General features: G+C 38.2%; 1 protein-coding gene across 2 annotated transcripts in view; it reads left to right on the plus strand.

Annotated features, from left to right (window-relative positions):
* TBC1D30 (TBC1 domain family member 30) overlaps positions 1-14,956 on the plus strand; it is a 49,557-nt gene that overhangs the window by 1,633 nt on the left and 32,968 nt on the right. For both annotated transcript variants that reach the window (XM_042872780.1, XM_042872785.1), the window contains exon 2: positions 466-630. In XM_042872780.1, the coding sequence (XP_042728714.1) occupies positions 466-630 (165 nt within the window). The remainder of the gene's footprint in view (positions 1-465; positions 631-14,956) is intronic.

The following is a 14,956-nucleotide window of genomic DNA, read 5'->3' on the forward strand; positions in this document are numbered from 1 at the left end:
TTAGTGGAAATAGTTTTCCACTTAGAGCTCATCCTGGAGTTGCATCCCTAGCTTTGCAGGCAGTGTTCTTGAACATTTTCCTTTGTCTATTGCCACTTACTTATTCCTTTTGCATGTTTTTCCCAGGCAGCGTTCTATATATAAAACGTACCCCCTGATTGTGCTAATTGAGATGTATTCTGCTGCATCTATCATGAAGGTTCCGATATATCACAATATGGTTGCTAAGTTTAATACACTGCACAACTAATTGAGGTACTTCAGTTTGAATGAACGTTGGAGACTGTGGCTCAGATCTTGAAAATGTTTGCAATCAGGGATGGTCCCTTTCAATAGATCTTCCAGTCTATGGGAAATTTGCATTTGTAAATGCCTTGGGGGCAAGTAATTTTGCATGTCAACTACAATAGGCTTCTTGTGTATGTTTTGGCCTGGATTGAGGTTATTTTCTCTGCTTATTGGCAGATGTGGATGAATTGACAGCTATAAAACAGGAACTGAATTACAGAATTTCTGTTCAATCCGCGAAGTTACTTCATCTTCTGAAGCTGAAAGACAGGCTTGTGCATAAAGTCCAGAAGAACTGCGACATTGTCACCGCTTGTTTACAGGCAGTTTCCCAGAAACGACGTAAGTGCTGTTCTGTTTGCATGTGTATTAGTGTAAGTAGTGTATTTCATTAACGTGGGCAGTATTTCGATTAAGCCCTTGCCTTTGATTTAAAATCATGAAGCCAGACTGTGCTGTTTCTTACACGGCTGGCTTCCAGTGGTGTCTGTGGCACCTGGCAAAGCACAGTTTGATTTAAGCTGCTGACTAGATAGGCTGTTGTAGCTACAGCTTTGTGTAGCTACAGATGGCAAATGCAACGGTCTTCTCAGCATTTTGTTAGTAGTGCGTGCTACTCCTTTCTATTGAGTTGATTCAAGATGAGGAGCATTAGTATAAACAAACCTACTTTCCCCAGACATCTTTATCAGCACGTGTGTGTTTGGAGGTGTCAGAGGGAACAGGTGGGAAAGGGGAGAAATGCTGATCTTTAATTGCTTAGCCTTTTCTTCCAACACAGTGAAACCTTTTTTGAGGCTTGGCAAAATTGTCATCTAAAGGCATGCTGAAATGCTTTTATGAGTGCTGCTAAAATGAAAAAATGTAATGTTATGTGTCAAAATAGATAGAAAATATGCCTTCAGAGTGGACATGTGAAAATAACCTGTTTCCTGTCTTATTTTTTTGTTAACATGCAGCGTGACAGGTACAGAAATGTTCAGGTACAGTAAATAAAGCATGGTCACTTCACAGAAATGCCTGGTAGGAGCTTTGAGGTGCATGTAAAATATTATTAAAAGAATCTCATTGTAGTAGCATGTGCTAACGTAATTTAGTTACAGGTCTATTCATTTTTAAGCATTTATAAACATTCCTCTGGTTGACTTAAAGCATAGCATGAAAGATCTTGGCTGACATGTACTACTTCAGGTGTATTTCTACTTCTCACCTGTTATTTTTCTTCATCAACATCAGCTTGATAATTGTGTTTTCAACATTAAGCATACGCTATAGCCTGCTTTTAAATAAGAGTATTTTCATTTTGCATGCATTTAAGTATTTAGAGGGCTGACTGTAAATTCTGAAGGTGTGAACATCCTGATCTCATTTGTATGGTTAGAAACTTTTTGAGTCAGAGGGATGTGGGATTTCATCCTAAATATGAATGTGTTTTTACAATTTTCAGAGACTTTTGTACTTGTGTTTTAAACATAATGCCCCTTTCCATTAATTTGCCAGCAATACTTGAGATAGCAGCTGAAACGTTAAGGTAACAGTTTATTGTCTAATACCAGTCCATGGGCATGTAGATTTTTGTTTAACTTATTGTTAACTTTCGCTTGTGGCTCAGAAAATCCAGACTTGTGTATCCCAAGACAGCCAAAACTGAGTTATTTCTTATGTAAAGATCTGATCCAAAGCCACTGGTGTTTTTTTGAATGACTTGCTATGGCTACATTTGTTTTGGAATAGGTGTACAAGTTTCCAGTAGTTGTGCCTTTGAGTTGTTAGGTGATCAGCACTGTCCCAACTGCAAGCACAACTGGTTTTCTTCCTCCCAACCTTTTATTCTTCCCTCTGTACTGTCTTCCTGCATTGTAATAGGCAGGAACCACTGTGTGGGATGTGGTGAACCAGACTGGAGAGCTGATCCATCTGAAAGATAATTCCTCTTTTCTTTTCGTAGCACTTCCCCATTTCCATTTTCTCAGAGGGTGGCAGAAGTGAGAGCATAGGAGAAGGTAATAGCTTAGACAGGTGTGACAAGTGCAGTTGCTGAGTGTGTAAAGTACTAAAATCTCAACAAAACTGTTAAGCTAAGAGAGAAAAGATCTACTTTTCCCCTGTCAGCTTTGAAAAAAACAATTCACATGATGGAACATTTGAAAAAAAAAAAGTTCACCTCCGTCCCACCCCAAAATGTGAGTATTTCTGCTGGCCAAAACCTTTAAATTTTTCTCAAATAACTAAGGAGAAGTTGCTAAATATTTTTTTTCTCTAAATAATATTTTTAGTGACCAAGAAAAAAAGAATCTTTGACCTGTGGTGTCATTAATTCTGACATTGCAATGTTTGTAATAATACAGTGATGCTTTGATTGATTTATGTAGAGTGTTGTCGTTTGTTAACACTGCTGTCACGTATATTTTTTGTCTTGACATAGTGAAATCTCTGTGTAGAGGTAGAACATCAGTCAAATTAACCTTAGGACAACATCCAGATGCTTAAATCTGGTTCAATACAAAACTGAAGTTATATTAACACAACGTGCATTAATATTCTCTTGTATTTTTGATGAAGAGATATTTTCAAAAGAACCTTTCACTAAGAGTTTGTTTAGTGCTATGATACCTATAATAACTTTAACTGTGTCTCACAGTGTACTCTGTTGTTGTACTTAGAAACTGAGCTTGAAGATTGTTATTATGCTGCTGTTCAATATTGGCTCCAATATAGAATTCTCTAGGATGGCACTAAATATTTGCTTTCTGTTTTTCCCTTCCCTCCGAGTGGTTTGATTTAATGCAGAGCCAGCAGGGGGAGACAGCATATTTTATTTCACGCAGAGATTGAGGTGCGTCTCTTTGGGTTTTGTAGGTTGGAAGCTTTTGTATCATTTCCTTAAATATGAACGTAAGAGCTTCACAAGAGGCAAATAAATGTACACTACAAGGAAAGTTTTAGGTTTCATATGGGAAGCAGTTGGAAAAATAGTGACAAATTATATCTTAATTAGAACTGAGATAGTTAGTTCCGATGTGGCTGTGGAGATTATTGAGAAGCTCCTGATAATGAGAGCTGAGTGTTTTGGAGTCTATAAATTCAGAGTTTTATGTACATACTTAGTAGCAATGCTCTGATCTCTTTGAGTGCATCTTACCTCAGTAGAAAGCCTCAATAGAAAGTAGTGCAAACTGTTGTTACCTGGCCTCAGTGATGTACCCTCTGCATTCTCTGGGAGATGGCCAGGCTATGAACTCTTTGCTGAGAGTGTGTTATTGTCACTCTACAATGAGCTCTTCTTACAGGGTAGGAATCTCACTTAGAGGATACTGACAAAGCCTTGTCTGAGACTGTAGTAGTATGAGTTGGTTAGTTGTGAGTTGTTCCTCACTTTAGTATCTAAAATGTGTATTAAAGAGGAGAGTGTTCTGTATTAAAAATCAAAAGTATTAGTATTGCAATTTCCATTTGCATTTAAAAGATAGGCTGTGTGCTTTCTGTGTTCATCTCCAACTCTTCTTTAGATTTCCTGTTGCAATCTGACTAATTTTAAATTTAAACTCAGTAGCTCCGATGTTTGAAGCCAGATGGATTTCCTTTTTTATAGCAATAGCTATTTAATTCATCTATCAAAAATACATTCCTCCTTTGATACACTTAAAATAAGAGATTTACTTCTTGCAGAGTCTCATTTCACGTGAGTCATCCTCAAATTAGTCTATCTCTGCACCTCGTCAATGTTTGTGTACTTACATTACCAGTCTCAATCCTTCATGGATGTTAATGAATTTGATACTTTAAGAAATGCTGTGGTTGCTTCTTGTTTTTCCTAATGAATTGTTTTTAGTTTAATTCTACTCCATCCTTTCCCCATGGGAAGCTTTTTGGTGGGGAAAGAGAAATGGGAAAGAAACAGGATAATGATCCTAAAGATGTGATGATTGTTTCCAGGTGTTTGTTAAATTTGTAGAATCAAAGAATCATAGAATCTCTCAGGTTGGAAAAGACCTTAAAGATCATCAAGTCCAACCGCAACCCAACCATACTGCCTTAACTCTAACAGCCCTCTGCTGAATCATGTCCTTGTTGCTAAGTGTATGTTGAATTTTCTGTACAGTCAGTTTCCCTATTGGAGCATTATGTATTTGCTACAGTAAATAAATTGAATATTTTTATTGATTTTTAACTGTTGTGATAGTCAACAAACTGTTACCTGTGTGCTATAGAGCAAAGATGCTCTATGCTACTTATGACTCAAGGTATGGAAGTGGGCTGAAGTAAAGATTAGTAAAGATTTCATAATCTGATCTATGTCCTGTTTGTAGAAAGTGAAATAATGGGACAGGAGAGAACCTGTATTTCAGGATGCTGGAGCTTGGCTTGTTGAGGTTGGTAGCTGTGTGAATCCTTAGAGGGATCTAATAATGGTGAATATGCTGCTGTGAAATTAAATGGCACTTGATTATCACATTTCATTCATCTTTAGCCAGCCAAGATTTTGTCAAATCTGAGAGCAACAGAATCCAGTGCAACAGGAGCCTGGTCTGAGAAGGATTACTTGTGAACAGTGTCTATATCAGTATGCACCAGGTCATGGCAAAATGTTTCTGTAAGTAGTTGTATGTCATATTTAGTATTTGATAATGAACATTAGATTATGTATTCTAGATTACTGTTAGTGAGTCTGTGAGATAGAAGAGCGAGTGATTTCATACACAGTACCAGCAGTGTGGAATACTGAACAGGATGTTCACTGTTACAAGGCCAGCAATTTTGATTTTTAAATACAAATGGAAGCTTGCTATCTTAGTACTGAATGCAGCTACTTAAACTAGCAACACAAAAAAGGTGCTAGCTCTGTGTTAAAGGGTGACAAATAATCAGAACCTGAATAATCCTGGGGACTTTTTAGGTAGTGAATTACATGATTACTTCATTTTGATGAGAATAGGACCTGGGAACTGGTATTTGGTGAACTGCACAGCCAGGGTGCTGAAACTGAGGGAAGCAATGCAAGAGGAAGCAGTCTAACTGAGCTGCAAATGAATGTTATGATTCTATGAATATTCTGGCTCAGTGCTGTGCTGTGCCACTGTTTATCATGCTATGTTTCTTATTAGAGAGCTATCAACTAAGTTACCAGACTTACCGTGTATTTGTGTTGTTGATGGGATGTGCATACACAGTACAGATCTTTTGCAGAATTGAGGTAGGCAATGAATGTTGACATCTTTAATCATCTGGTAACGGCGGTGTTGGTAAGCACTGTGGGGACAGACTGTCCCACTTTGTTGTCTCCGGCCAGTTCTTCAGGTTGATCTGTGCTGGTGTGAGTCTGCAGAAGCCCTTGTTTGGCTAATCTGTAGTAATTTGTAAAAAGCTGACTGCCATCTTCTAATGCTGATATTCTCCACTGTAAAAACAAAGCTGTAATATGAGTTCTAGATTGTAAGGAATCTGACTGGAATATTTGCCAGGCTTAGCAAATCGTGACTGTACAGAGTTGGCATCCCTTAGAAGGCCACTTTGGGATTAATTTCAGTTGTCTGACTCCTGAGATGAAGAAGTTCTTTCCTTTTCTATTGCTGAAAAGGAAATCATCTTGTTGTTTTTCTCTAAAAAGTGAGAGGATGGATTTACCCTCTGATTTGATCATATCCCAACTCAAAAGTTCCAATGGTCTGTACATTTGCAGAATATCAAATTCAGAAGATGGCAAAAAATAATAATGCAGTACACAATCTGGAATCCTCACTTTAGGTGAAATTCCACTTTTAGAATGCAGCAACAAAAAGTATCTTGTTCCAACATGAAATGAAACACCCACTCACAAAGTCAACTGCTTATGAAGCAAAATTCTGAAAGCTTACATTTTGAGCTGAAATGCTTTGTTGAGATTTTGACAGTCCTTGCCTTTTCTCATTTCATGTTATGTAATGAGCCATTTTTTAGACATTACAGCATTTAATTTCAAAAAGAGTCAAAATGAAATTATGTTTTTAGGATTTAGAAATATGATGTTTTTTTGGTTTTGTTTTGTTATTTTCCCAAATACAGTACTCTGTCGTGAAGGACTTTGCTCTTCATGAGCTGGCATTTTGTGGTAGTTTTCCATTAATGTTTCCAACCAGCTTTTTACTGGAGATTTTCCTGGGAATATACATTCAGCCATCTCTGCAGTTCACTCTGGCTGCTCAGCACTGAGGTTACCAAGTTGGATTAGGAGCTCAACAGTTAACACTTATTCTTAAGCCATATGTTTTCCTCCTGTCTCTTTGGAGAGCATATAGATCCTTACTTTTTCTGTGTCTGGTATTCCTCACTATACCTCTTTGCCCCTAGCTCTCAATACTGAAATGTCTTGCCTGCATTCAAACTATGTCCCTGCTGATGTATTATGATTATATGTTCTGTCATTGGCTAAAATCTGCACAGTTCTCAGAAAGGGCTTTTACTGTGGGCTCCTTCAGAGTTTAGCTAAGAAAACTGTCTTGACTGCTGCTTTGGCAGGATCCAGGAGGATTGCTTTTGTTATGAACCTTGGGCATCTGGTCAAGTTCTATGCTTATACACTTTCAGGCACTTTGGATTGATGGTATGTTGTACCAGGCATGATTTAGGAGTTACCAGCTCTCATGGTTTAGGAGATAACCAGCCTTCACCCTGGTGAAGTGAAACCTGGTGCAGTGCAGTGAAACCTGGTCAAACAACCATGACATCCCCCTTCTGTATAGACTGTGGGGCCTGCAAACTTTACAGCCATATATCTGCATGCTTTCTTCTCTTCATTTTGAATACTTGCCTTGGGAAATGACAGACTTCTGGGGTGGGGGTAAAGTGATGTTAAATTGATCTGTGTGTACAGTGTCACATAGTACAGTCTCATAGTTGATCTCTGCTGCTATCACCCTATAAATTGTCACCATCCAAGCAGTGGTTGATGCTTTCACCATCGTACCCAACTGCATTAAAATAGCTCTACAACGTTTTTATGTGATGCAGAAACCTGATGGGTTGTTAACAGCTGAGTGTGGCTACAGTATATATTACCAGAATAAATACTTCAGTGCCTATTATAGATATGATGAGTGAATTCAGTGCATCTTTCTGTAAACAATAATTTTGCTGCTGAATCTAGGCCCATTTTGCAATCAGAAGTGCAGACTGCTCTGTATGTAAATGCATAGATTGCAGGATCACTGACACATTCTTGTCATACAGTGTTTCTTACAGGATATTAATATTCTTTGTCATTGTGTTAGCAGCTGTGACAGCAAAGAAAAGCTTGACTTAGTGCTACATCTGAGAATGTATTTATTTTGTATGTGCATACAACTAAGGTTGATTGCTGCCTTTTCCATATTCTTCTGTGTAGCTGTAGCCCTGTTCCTGTTGCAAAGCGATAGCAGACCTCCTGGGATTAGTTTTGTTATGCACATAGAATTTTGAGTGCGCTGAACTGTTTTTCACAACAGCTGTGCCATGAGAAGTTGATGTATTGGGTAGTACTTGTTACATAAAATGCTTGCTGAGTATTAGAAATGTAGACTAATCTGATAGATTATTGCAGCTGAACTTCTTTTTTTTGGATTCCTTATCAAGTAATGCTCTGGTAGTAGCTATATATGAATTTGTCTGAACAAAGTGGTTCTCACATCAGTGACATCTTATTTCTTCAGTACAGCTATAACTGAGAGAGGTGGTACTGGATCAGCTCAAACTAAGGAGATTGTTCAGTCAGCCAAAGGAAGGATGCTGTTGTTTGCTGACAACAATCAGTCAGAACTGCCTGTTCATCATCTGCAGTCCCTAGTCAGTCGATCGTGACATTAGGAACAACTCTGTCAGGCAACGTTGTTCTCTCTGTGTGTTGAGATGGATTCCTCATCTGCAGTGGAGTTTGATTGGCCTCACAGTTCCCTGAAGAACTGGAAAAGCAAGGTTTTTATTAAAGTCACAGTGAGTATGTTGTGTTTAAATGAGCTGAGATGCTGACTTCCGCACAGGATCAGTGTGAAGCTGAGCTCATCGTTCCAAGCCAGGGAGCCTGCCTGGGGCAGGGGAGTGCCAGGCAGGGCTGGAAGGAATGGAGCGTGTGCCCTGGCCCAGCAAAGGGCTCAGCCCACAGCTCTGTGTAACACAGGCAACAGCAGAACTAAAAGTAGGCATGAGCTTTGCTGTGTCCAGGATATCTGGGATACTAGGAATTCACAGCTTTAAAGGGGAATTTGAGAGGAAGCTGGCTGTACAACCAGTGCTGCGAAAGGCCATGTGAGAAGGGGTGACGCATGCTGGGAGCACGTGATGGAGATAGCCAGCAGTCATGATTCATACCTCCTTTGGACACTTCTGATCTGATCACAGATCTACTCTTGCACCTGCAAGTAGTGAAAACACCTGACATGGGAAACTTCGAGCATTCAAGATGTATGGGTTTGTTTGTATACGTGAGCTCACAGGATGGGTGGCTGTGTCTGTTACCTAACTATAGTACAAATGATACAATCCTTTATCTTTTGCTGGAAATACCCCGAGAGAAAAAGCTGTGCAGTTAGATTGTGTGCATAGTCTTTCACAGTTGTCTAGTTTAGCAGTACCTACTTTTTAATTCTTCTAGGGATTATACTTTAGTACTGTTAACCTTGCTGTTCTTCATTCTTCTTTCTCCTAATGAAATGCTATTTATTTATTTATTTTGGAAATTATCGTGAATTTTCAGGAAGGTTAATGGAGCTTCACTGAAAATGTTCAACGGAGTGCATAGCGTTTAAGCAGTATAAGTGAATTTTATCTCTGAATATCACATACAAAAAGTTCTTCAGTTGAGTTAGTCTTTGAAGAAGAGATTTCCTGGATATTGTAGATCAAATGGAGGATAACAGCTGCTTGGGATAATTAGTGCTAGGAATAGACTGATTTTTGAAGCATCAGACAGTCCTAGCAGCTATGTTTTTGCAGTTCTGTGAGATAAGCTTGAATTTAAAAATGAGGTGTTAAAAAAGTGGGCTGTGAATTTAGTCCTTTCAGATCAATACTCCTGGTTATAATTCTATGCTACTCTGGAGATTTCCTCATATTTAAAATGTTTTGCTCCTTGAAGTTAGTAATAAGCTGAATTTGACTTGCTGAGCAGTGAATGAGTGCTCTTTGTATACACTTGAAATTTGCCAGAGAAGTGAAGTCTGTTACATCCCCTTGTTACATCATCTTACTGTAACACCTTTGTAAAAGAAGAAAGAATTATTAGTATTATCTGAAACCTTTTAAAATTTGAAACTTTCTATTATGTTTTATTAGCAATTAAATCACTTATAAGTTTATATGCCTCTCTAAAATTGTAACAACTTAGTACCAATCAATGTAATGCTTTCCTTGTCATCCATACAGTACATGTTGCCAAAATACAAAGCATGTACAGTTTGTGGTTCTTGGCTTGCATTAGGCATCATTGATAGGTAGCAGTTTGAAGGATTTATTTTCAATATGTTGCTGCTGGTTTCTAGCCTCAACTAGTCATCACTGACAGCAACAGTGAGCCTTAGATCCTGAAGGAGGAATAGTTATCCACTGAAGGAAGTCAGAGTGGGTAGGTAATCAGTATATATAGCTGATTTTATTATTATTTTATTTTTTTTAAGAGAATATTAATTTGAGGAATTAGTTCTAAAGATCTGTGGTAATACCTAGAGAAGCCCAGTGAAGTCAGGAATTTAATGAGCTGGTCTCTGAACAAACAAATGGTGAGAGGCCCTCCTGGAAAACAAATTTATAATAAGAGTGGGACATGCAAAGTTAGTTTGAAGTTCTTTTGCTTTATGTTAGTCACTTCCTTTATTGGCAGTTGCAGAAGTGCTCTGTGAAGTTATGGCCCACGTGGTAGATGGAGAAGGGAATTATGTGGTCTGAAAGCTTGCAGTAGTTTCATTTACAAACAAAATGTAATGGGAACATTTACATTTCTCAGAGGACTAGTGGCATCTGCGAGCAGCAACTGATGTATATGCAATCAAAGGTCTTGAGTGCTGGATGACTTCCATTCTGACTGATCAAGATTTGCGGTCCTACTAAATCCATTAGCTTCTGTTGGAGTGAACATTTTCCTCTGCAACCCCAGAAAGGGTTTTGTTTCCATTCCTCTCTACTGAAACTCCATCCATGGAGGCCACATGCTGTGAAAGGGAGGATCCTTGCTAGAAAGTAGGGTCAGCTGGGGACAGTGTGTCTTTTTTGCTAAGTATATACAGAACACCTTGCACATTTCGAGCTTGGTCTTTGATGCAGGTCCTTAGCATTACTGCAAATAAGAAATGATATCTAAAAACTTCATATATATACATGGTCCTGTCTCCACAGTGCTTCACAGCCCAAAGCAAAGGCGTTTTTTGCTTAGTCTTTTTTCTAGCTTAGGTAGTCACTTTACAGTCAAAGATCTTTGAAAGTGTTCTTTTTGTGAACAAATCTTTTCTTGGAGACATACTGGTTTTACTCTCATTATTTTTGTTTGGAAGATTAAAATCTTGCTTTTTCTGAAATAGCAGTTGAAATCAACCAAGTTGGCAATTCACACTGTGATATTCAATTTCTATGTTAGATGCTAAGCAAATAATCAAATTCTAATAAGGCAAGAGTGCCTCCGTTTGAGACCTGAGAGCCTGCAATATACTGTGAACTCTGTTCTGTAAATATTTAAACATGACTACAAATAAAAACTGTCAAAATGATATTTTTTTGTATTCTTTTTACTGTATTACATTAATATTTTCTGCTTATTTGGTGATTAGTTTTTTTAAATGATCATGTGACTTTCAAGTGGGATTCTGGAGTATACTGTATGCTGTGTATACTGTCCAAGACATGCATTTGCTTTCCATCATTTGGAAAGGTAAGGGAACATTTCTTAGTTCTTACATTTATCAGCAATACTTTTAGGTAGGCCTCTTCAGTGATTTTTCTTAGTGTTTCCCTTATGAAAATAGTATTATGTTTCAGTAGAAGCAGATAATTTCTCTGACAAAAAAGGCATCTGCTGTGACATTCCAGTTAAAATGTGCTCCATATATATTTTATTGGGCACAAAGGCATTGCTGTGATTTTTATTCCACTGGCTAACATGAGACTTTATGCTGTTTACTACTGCAGTTAAAATGCGTTGTTACTATAGCAATGCCTGCATGATATGTCTTTAACCTTGCTCATGAAATGCAAATATCTGCTTAATGTAACTGCATGTGATCTGCTTTACTGTTATAACCAGTGCATAAATGAGATGAGTGAAATAAATTGACTTTTGCTCTTTGCCTCACAATGGATTTCTTTCTGTCCTTCATCAGGACAGTACAGGTCGCTCTGTTCCTCAAATGGCAGTGTTGACTTCAGAATGAATTCATGCAGTTGCACCTAATTAGGAAAAAATAAACTTGAATGCTGTTGTTCACAATTCCCCCTCCCCTTTCCTTGTAATTTCACAACATGAAAAGATCCATATTGCTGACTTATCTATCACTTCTCTCTGATTAAGAGCCAGTTGGAAGCATTTGGGGCACTGAACGCTTCCCAAACTCTTTTTGATGAGTATACTTAAGCCCTTTTAGAAGACATGATACATACAAAGAGTTAACTGAAGACTTCAGTTTGAGATTGACACATTTGTATTTTAATATTGGTGCATAGGTGTTTCTATGTGTGCTATGTGCTTCTGTTTCTCATAAAGTCTTCAAAGATATAGTTATCATCTTGCTTTCATTGCTTTAACATACAAAACTCTTTGCAACCTAGTATTGTCACTTATTTGTCATTTCCTGTTCACTCTTCCAGGTTTTGTCACACCTTCATCCTTCATCCTTTGCTTAGCATTTTAAAACAAGCACCTTCTAAATTTCCCCATGTGTTGGGGTTTTCTTATAGGTGTTTATCCACGTTGAAGTTGATTAAAATGTAATCCCTTGGCCCTCTTACCTCATGCCACCTTGTTGTCCTCCTTCAGGTTTTTCCTTTGTTACTCATTTCTACTGCGAAGCCTACAGAAATGCAGTAGCATCTCTTATATTCTGACTACTGCTGCTATCCATTATGCTTACCAATATAATCTTACTGTCTCTCTGTATTATGCTGCTGTGTTTTCTTTTATTTCTTTCTTTTAAAGCAGGCAGGCTGTCTTTCTGTGATTGTACAGCACCTACTCTAATATAGTGCTGCAGACCAGAATTAGAATTTATGGGTGCTGTGGTGAGTAGAAATAGCTTTACGGAGTTACAGAGTCAGGCTTACTCAGTTGTGCATGTTGCCCTCTATTACTGGCTTAATAAGGGGAATTAAGTTATTACTGTCCTGTGATCAAGCAACCATATATTCAAAAGTCTTTTTGTTTCCTATAAGGACAATTCTGAGTTAAATCTCTGCCTTGTCCTGTCAGTGCAGCCACAGCACACTATGTTAAGGTAAAGGTTTTCAAATCACATCAAGTTGGTAACATTAGGTTATCTTTTTTTTTTTTTTTTCTTTCTGAATATATTTGAGGTGCCTTTGGTCTGTGGCGTATGATGTTTACAAAGCATAATTTGGTTTCTGCTTTTCAGAAATTCTTTCAGATCTCTCATGTTAAACTCTGGGAACAGGCATTTCCCATTGGTGGGCCTGGAATGAGTTTGGTCGCTCTTTGTACCTAACCCATTGGCATGGGTTGTTGTCATTATGTGCACAGTGTTGCTGTGTTATCAGCAAATGTAATTTTTCCATCCTCAAAAATGGTTTTGTCTAGAAACTGCAGATGCTGCAGAAAATGAACTTTTTAAATAATGTGATTGTGAGAGCTGGTGACATGGTGAGAAGAGTTAATAATTTGTTATAGCATTTGAATGTTAGTGTAATTCCTAGCTTTCAGTGTGATTGTGTTTTGGGGACAGGTTTTAAAGGACTCAGGAAAGTGGGGTCTTTGTGTGGGTCTGGGGAGACATAAATGTGCAGTTCTGTTGTTTGCCTTAGTGAGTCCTGGTACTGCATGGCTGCTAGGTCTTTCTGCTGCTCCATTTTTGTAGAAATAACTACGTCTTTACAAATGGGGAGATGCTATGGATGGGTTCAAGAGGGTTACAAGTGTCTCTGTACTTTTGGTTTAGCAGCCTGTGATACTTTTGAGCCCTCACACACGTAATCCAACTGCATAAGCATTGTTTGTGCTACTTTGAGAACAATATGGGAAGCAAGGGGCCTTCAGGAAGTCTTACCTGCACTGACTGACTGCCTAGGAGTGTGGTGCCTCTCTACACAGGAAACTGGTCATCACAGCTCCATCCCATTCTGCTAGCAACTGCTTCCACAACTGATTTGCAGGTGTCTTCATTAAAGACAGATGATTTTTGAGGTCTTTTCATTGATGCAAAAGTTTGGCATACCTCCCAGGCATACTTATCTGCCAAAAATTTCAAGAAGCTATGTGTGATAAATATAATTCAACTTGTGAATAAACTTTCCGGTGTAAATGTCCCTCACTCCAAAAAGATAAATTACAACACACATTTGTGGGTAGGTGATGTAGGGAGAGCTGGCTATATTGAAGGGACCTTCTCTTTGCCTTTGCCTTTCATGCCCTAGTATACACATATAGTGTGGAAGGCAAGAGTGGATAGTGTGGACTGGGGAAAGCAGGAGAATGACCAAGAAAAAATACCAAGTATCATAGTTAGTAATCTTGGATCTGAAGTTATTTTCTGGCCCAGTCCCAATTATACTAAGCTTAAGGATCCTATAGTGTATATACTTCCGTGAGCTTCTTACCACAGGAGTCTTGTGGATTAATTTCCAAATACACACTGTAGTAAATGGTGCTATTTTAATTATGTTCTCTAACTCAGTCCTCGGTAAATACAGCTAAACGACATGCAGGCAATATTCTCTTTCAGACAGCTATAAACGAAGCCCTGTTGCCAGTGAGCTCTGTACTAAGAATTCCTGAGATTCCCTCTACTTTGCCTTAATTTCTCCAAGAACAAGTGGGCTGTGTTAAGGGCTTCCTTCAAAATAAGGCACTGTTAAAGAGTATTTACTCTTTAAGCTGTCAGTTTTTGTAGGGAAAAACAAGAAGGGTGTGTGCAGTCTAAAGGAAGAGGTAGCCCTGGGCTAGAACTGAGCATGTTGGGATATGTTTCTCAGTTCTGCTGCACACTTCGTGAGACTAATCTTTTAAGTCTTGATTTTCCATTTCTGAAAATGATAGATATTATTTCCTGTCCGTTGAGTAGTTTATATTTGCACTGAATACCTTTGTAGCAAGGATTGGCTCTCACTCTTTTTTTTTTTTCTTCTTTTCTTTCTATGATATCTAATATAGGACAAAACAAGGTCCTGGACTCTTTTGTCGCATTTACCTTCCAAGTACTAATGAATGGAAAACCTTAAAATATTAATGCTGTGTTGACAATGGTGTGTCAACGCACTGAATTATTTTCCTGAGCTCAACCTAGGGAAAGTACACAAGGTGAACTTCACTAGACACAAAGACAATAGCAAAACTTCTATTTTTTTTCAGACTCCAGCATTATCCCTTGTCCAAAGCAGATAACCCTGCTTGACTTGTATGAGAACAGAGATCGGCTTAGTAACAGAACTGACAGTTAGTCCAAAATCTTTTTTTTTTTCTTGTGTTTACAACATGTTTCCTGTGATTGTAAAATGAGTCTGTCCTCCT

This window comes from Lagopus leucura, unplaced genomic scaffold, assembly GCF_019238085.1.
Source record: "Lagopus leucura isolate 7727_CA_CO unplaced genomic scaffold, USGS_WTPT01 Super-Scaffold_100008, whole genome shotgun sequence".
NCBI classification, from domain to species: domain Eukaryota; kingdom Metazoa; phylum Chordata; class Aves; order Galliformes; family Phasianidae; genus Lagopus; species Lagopus leucura.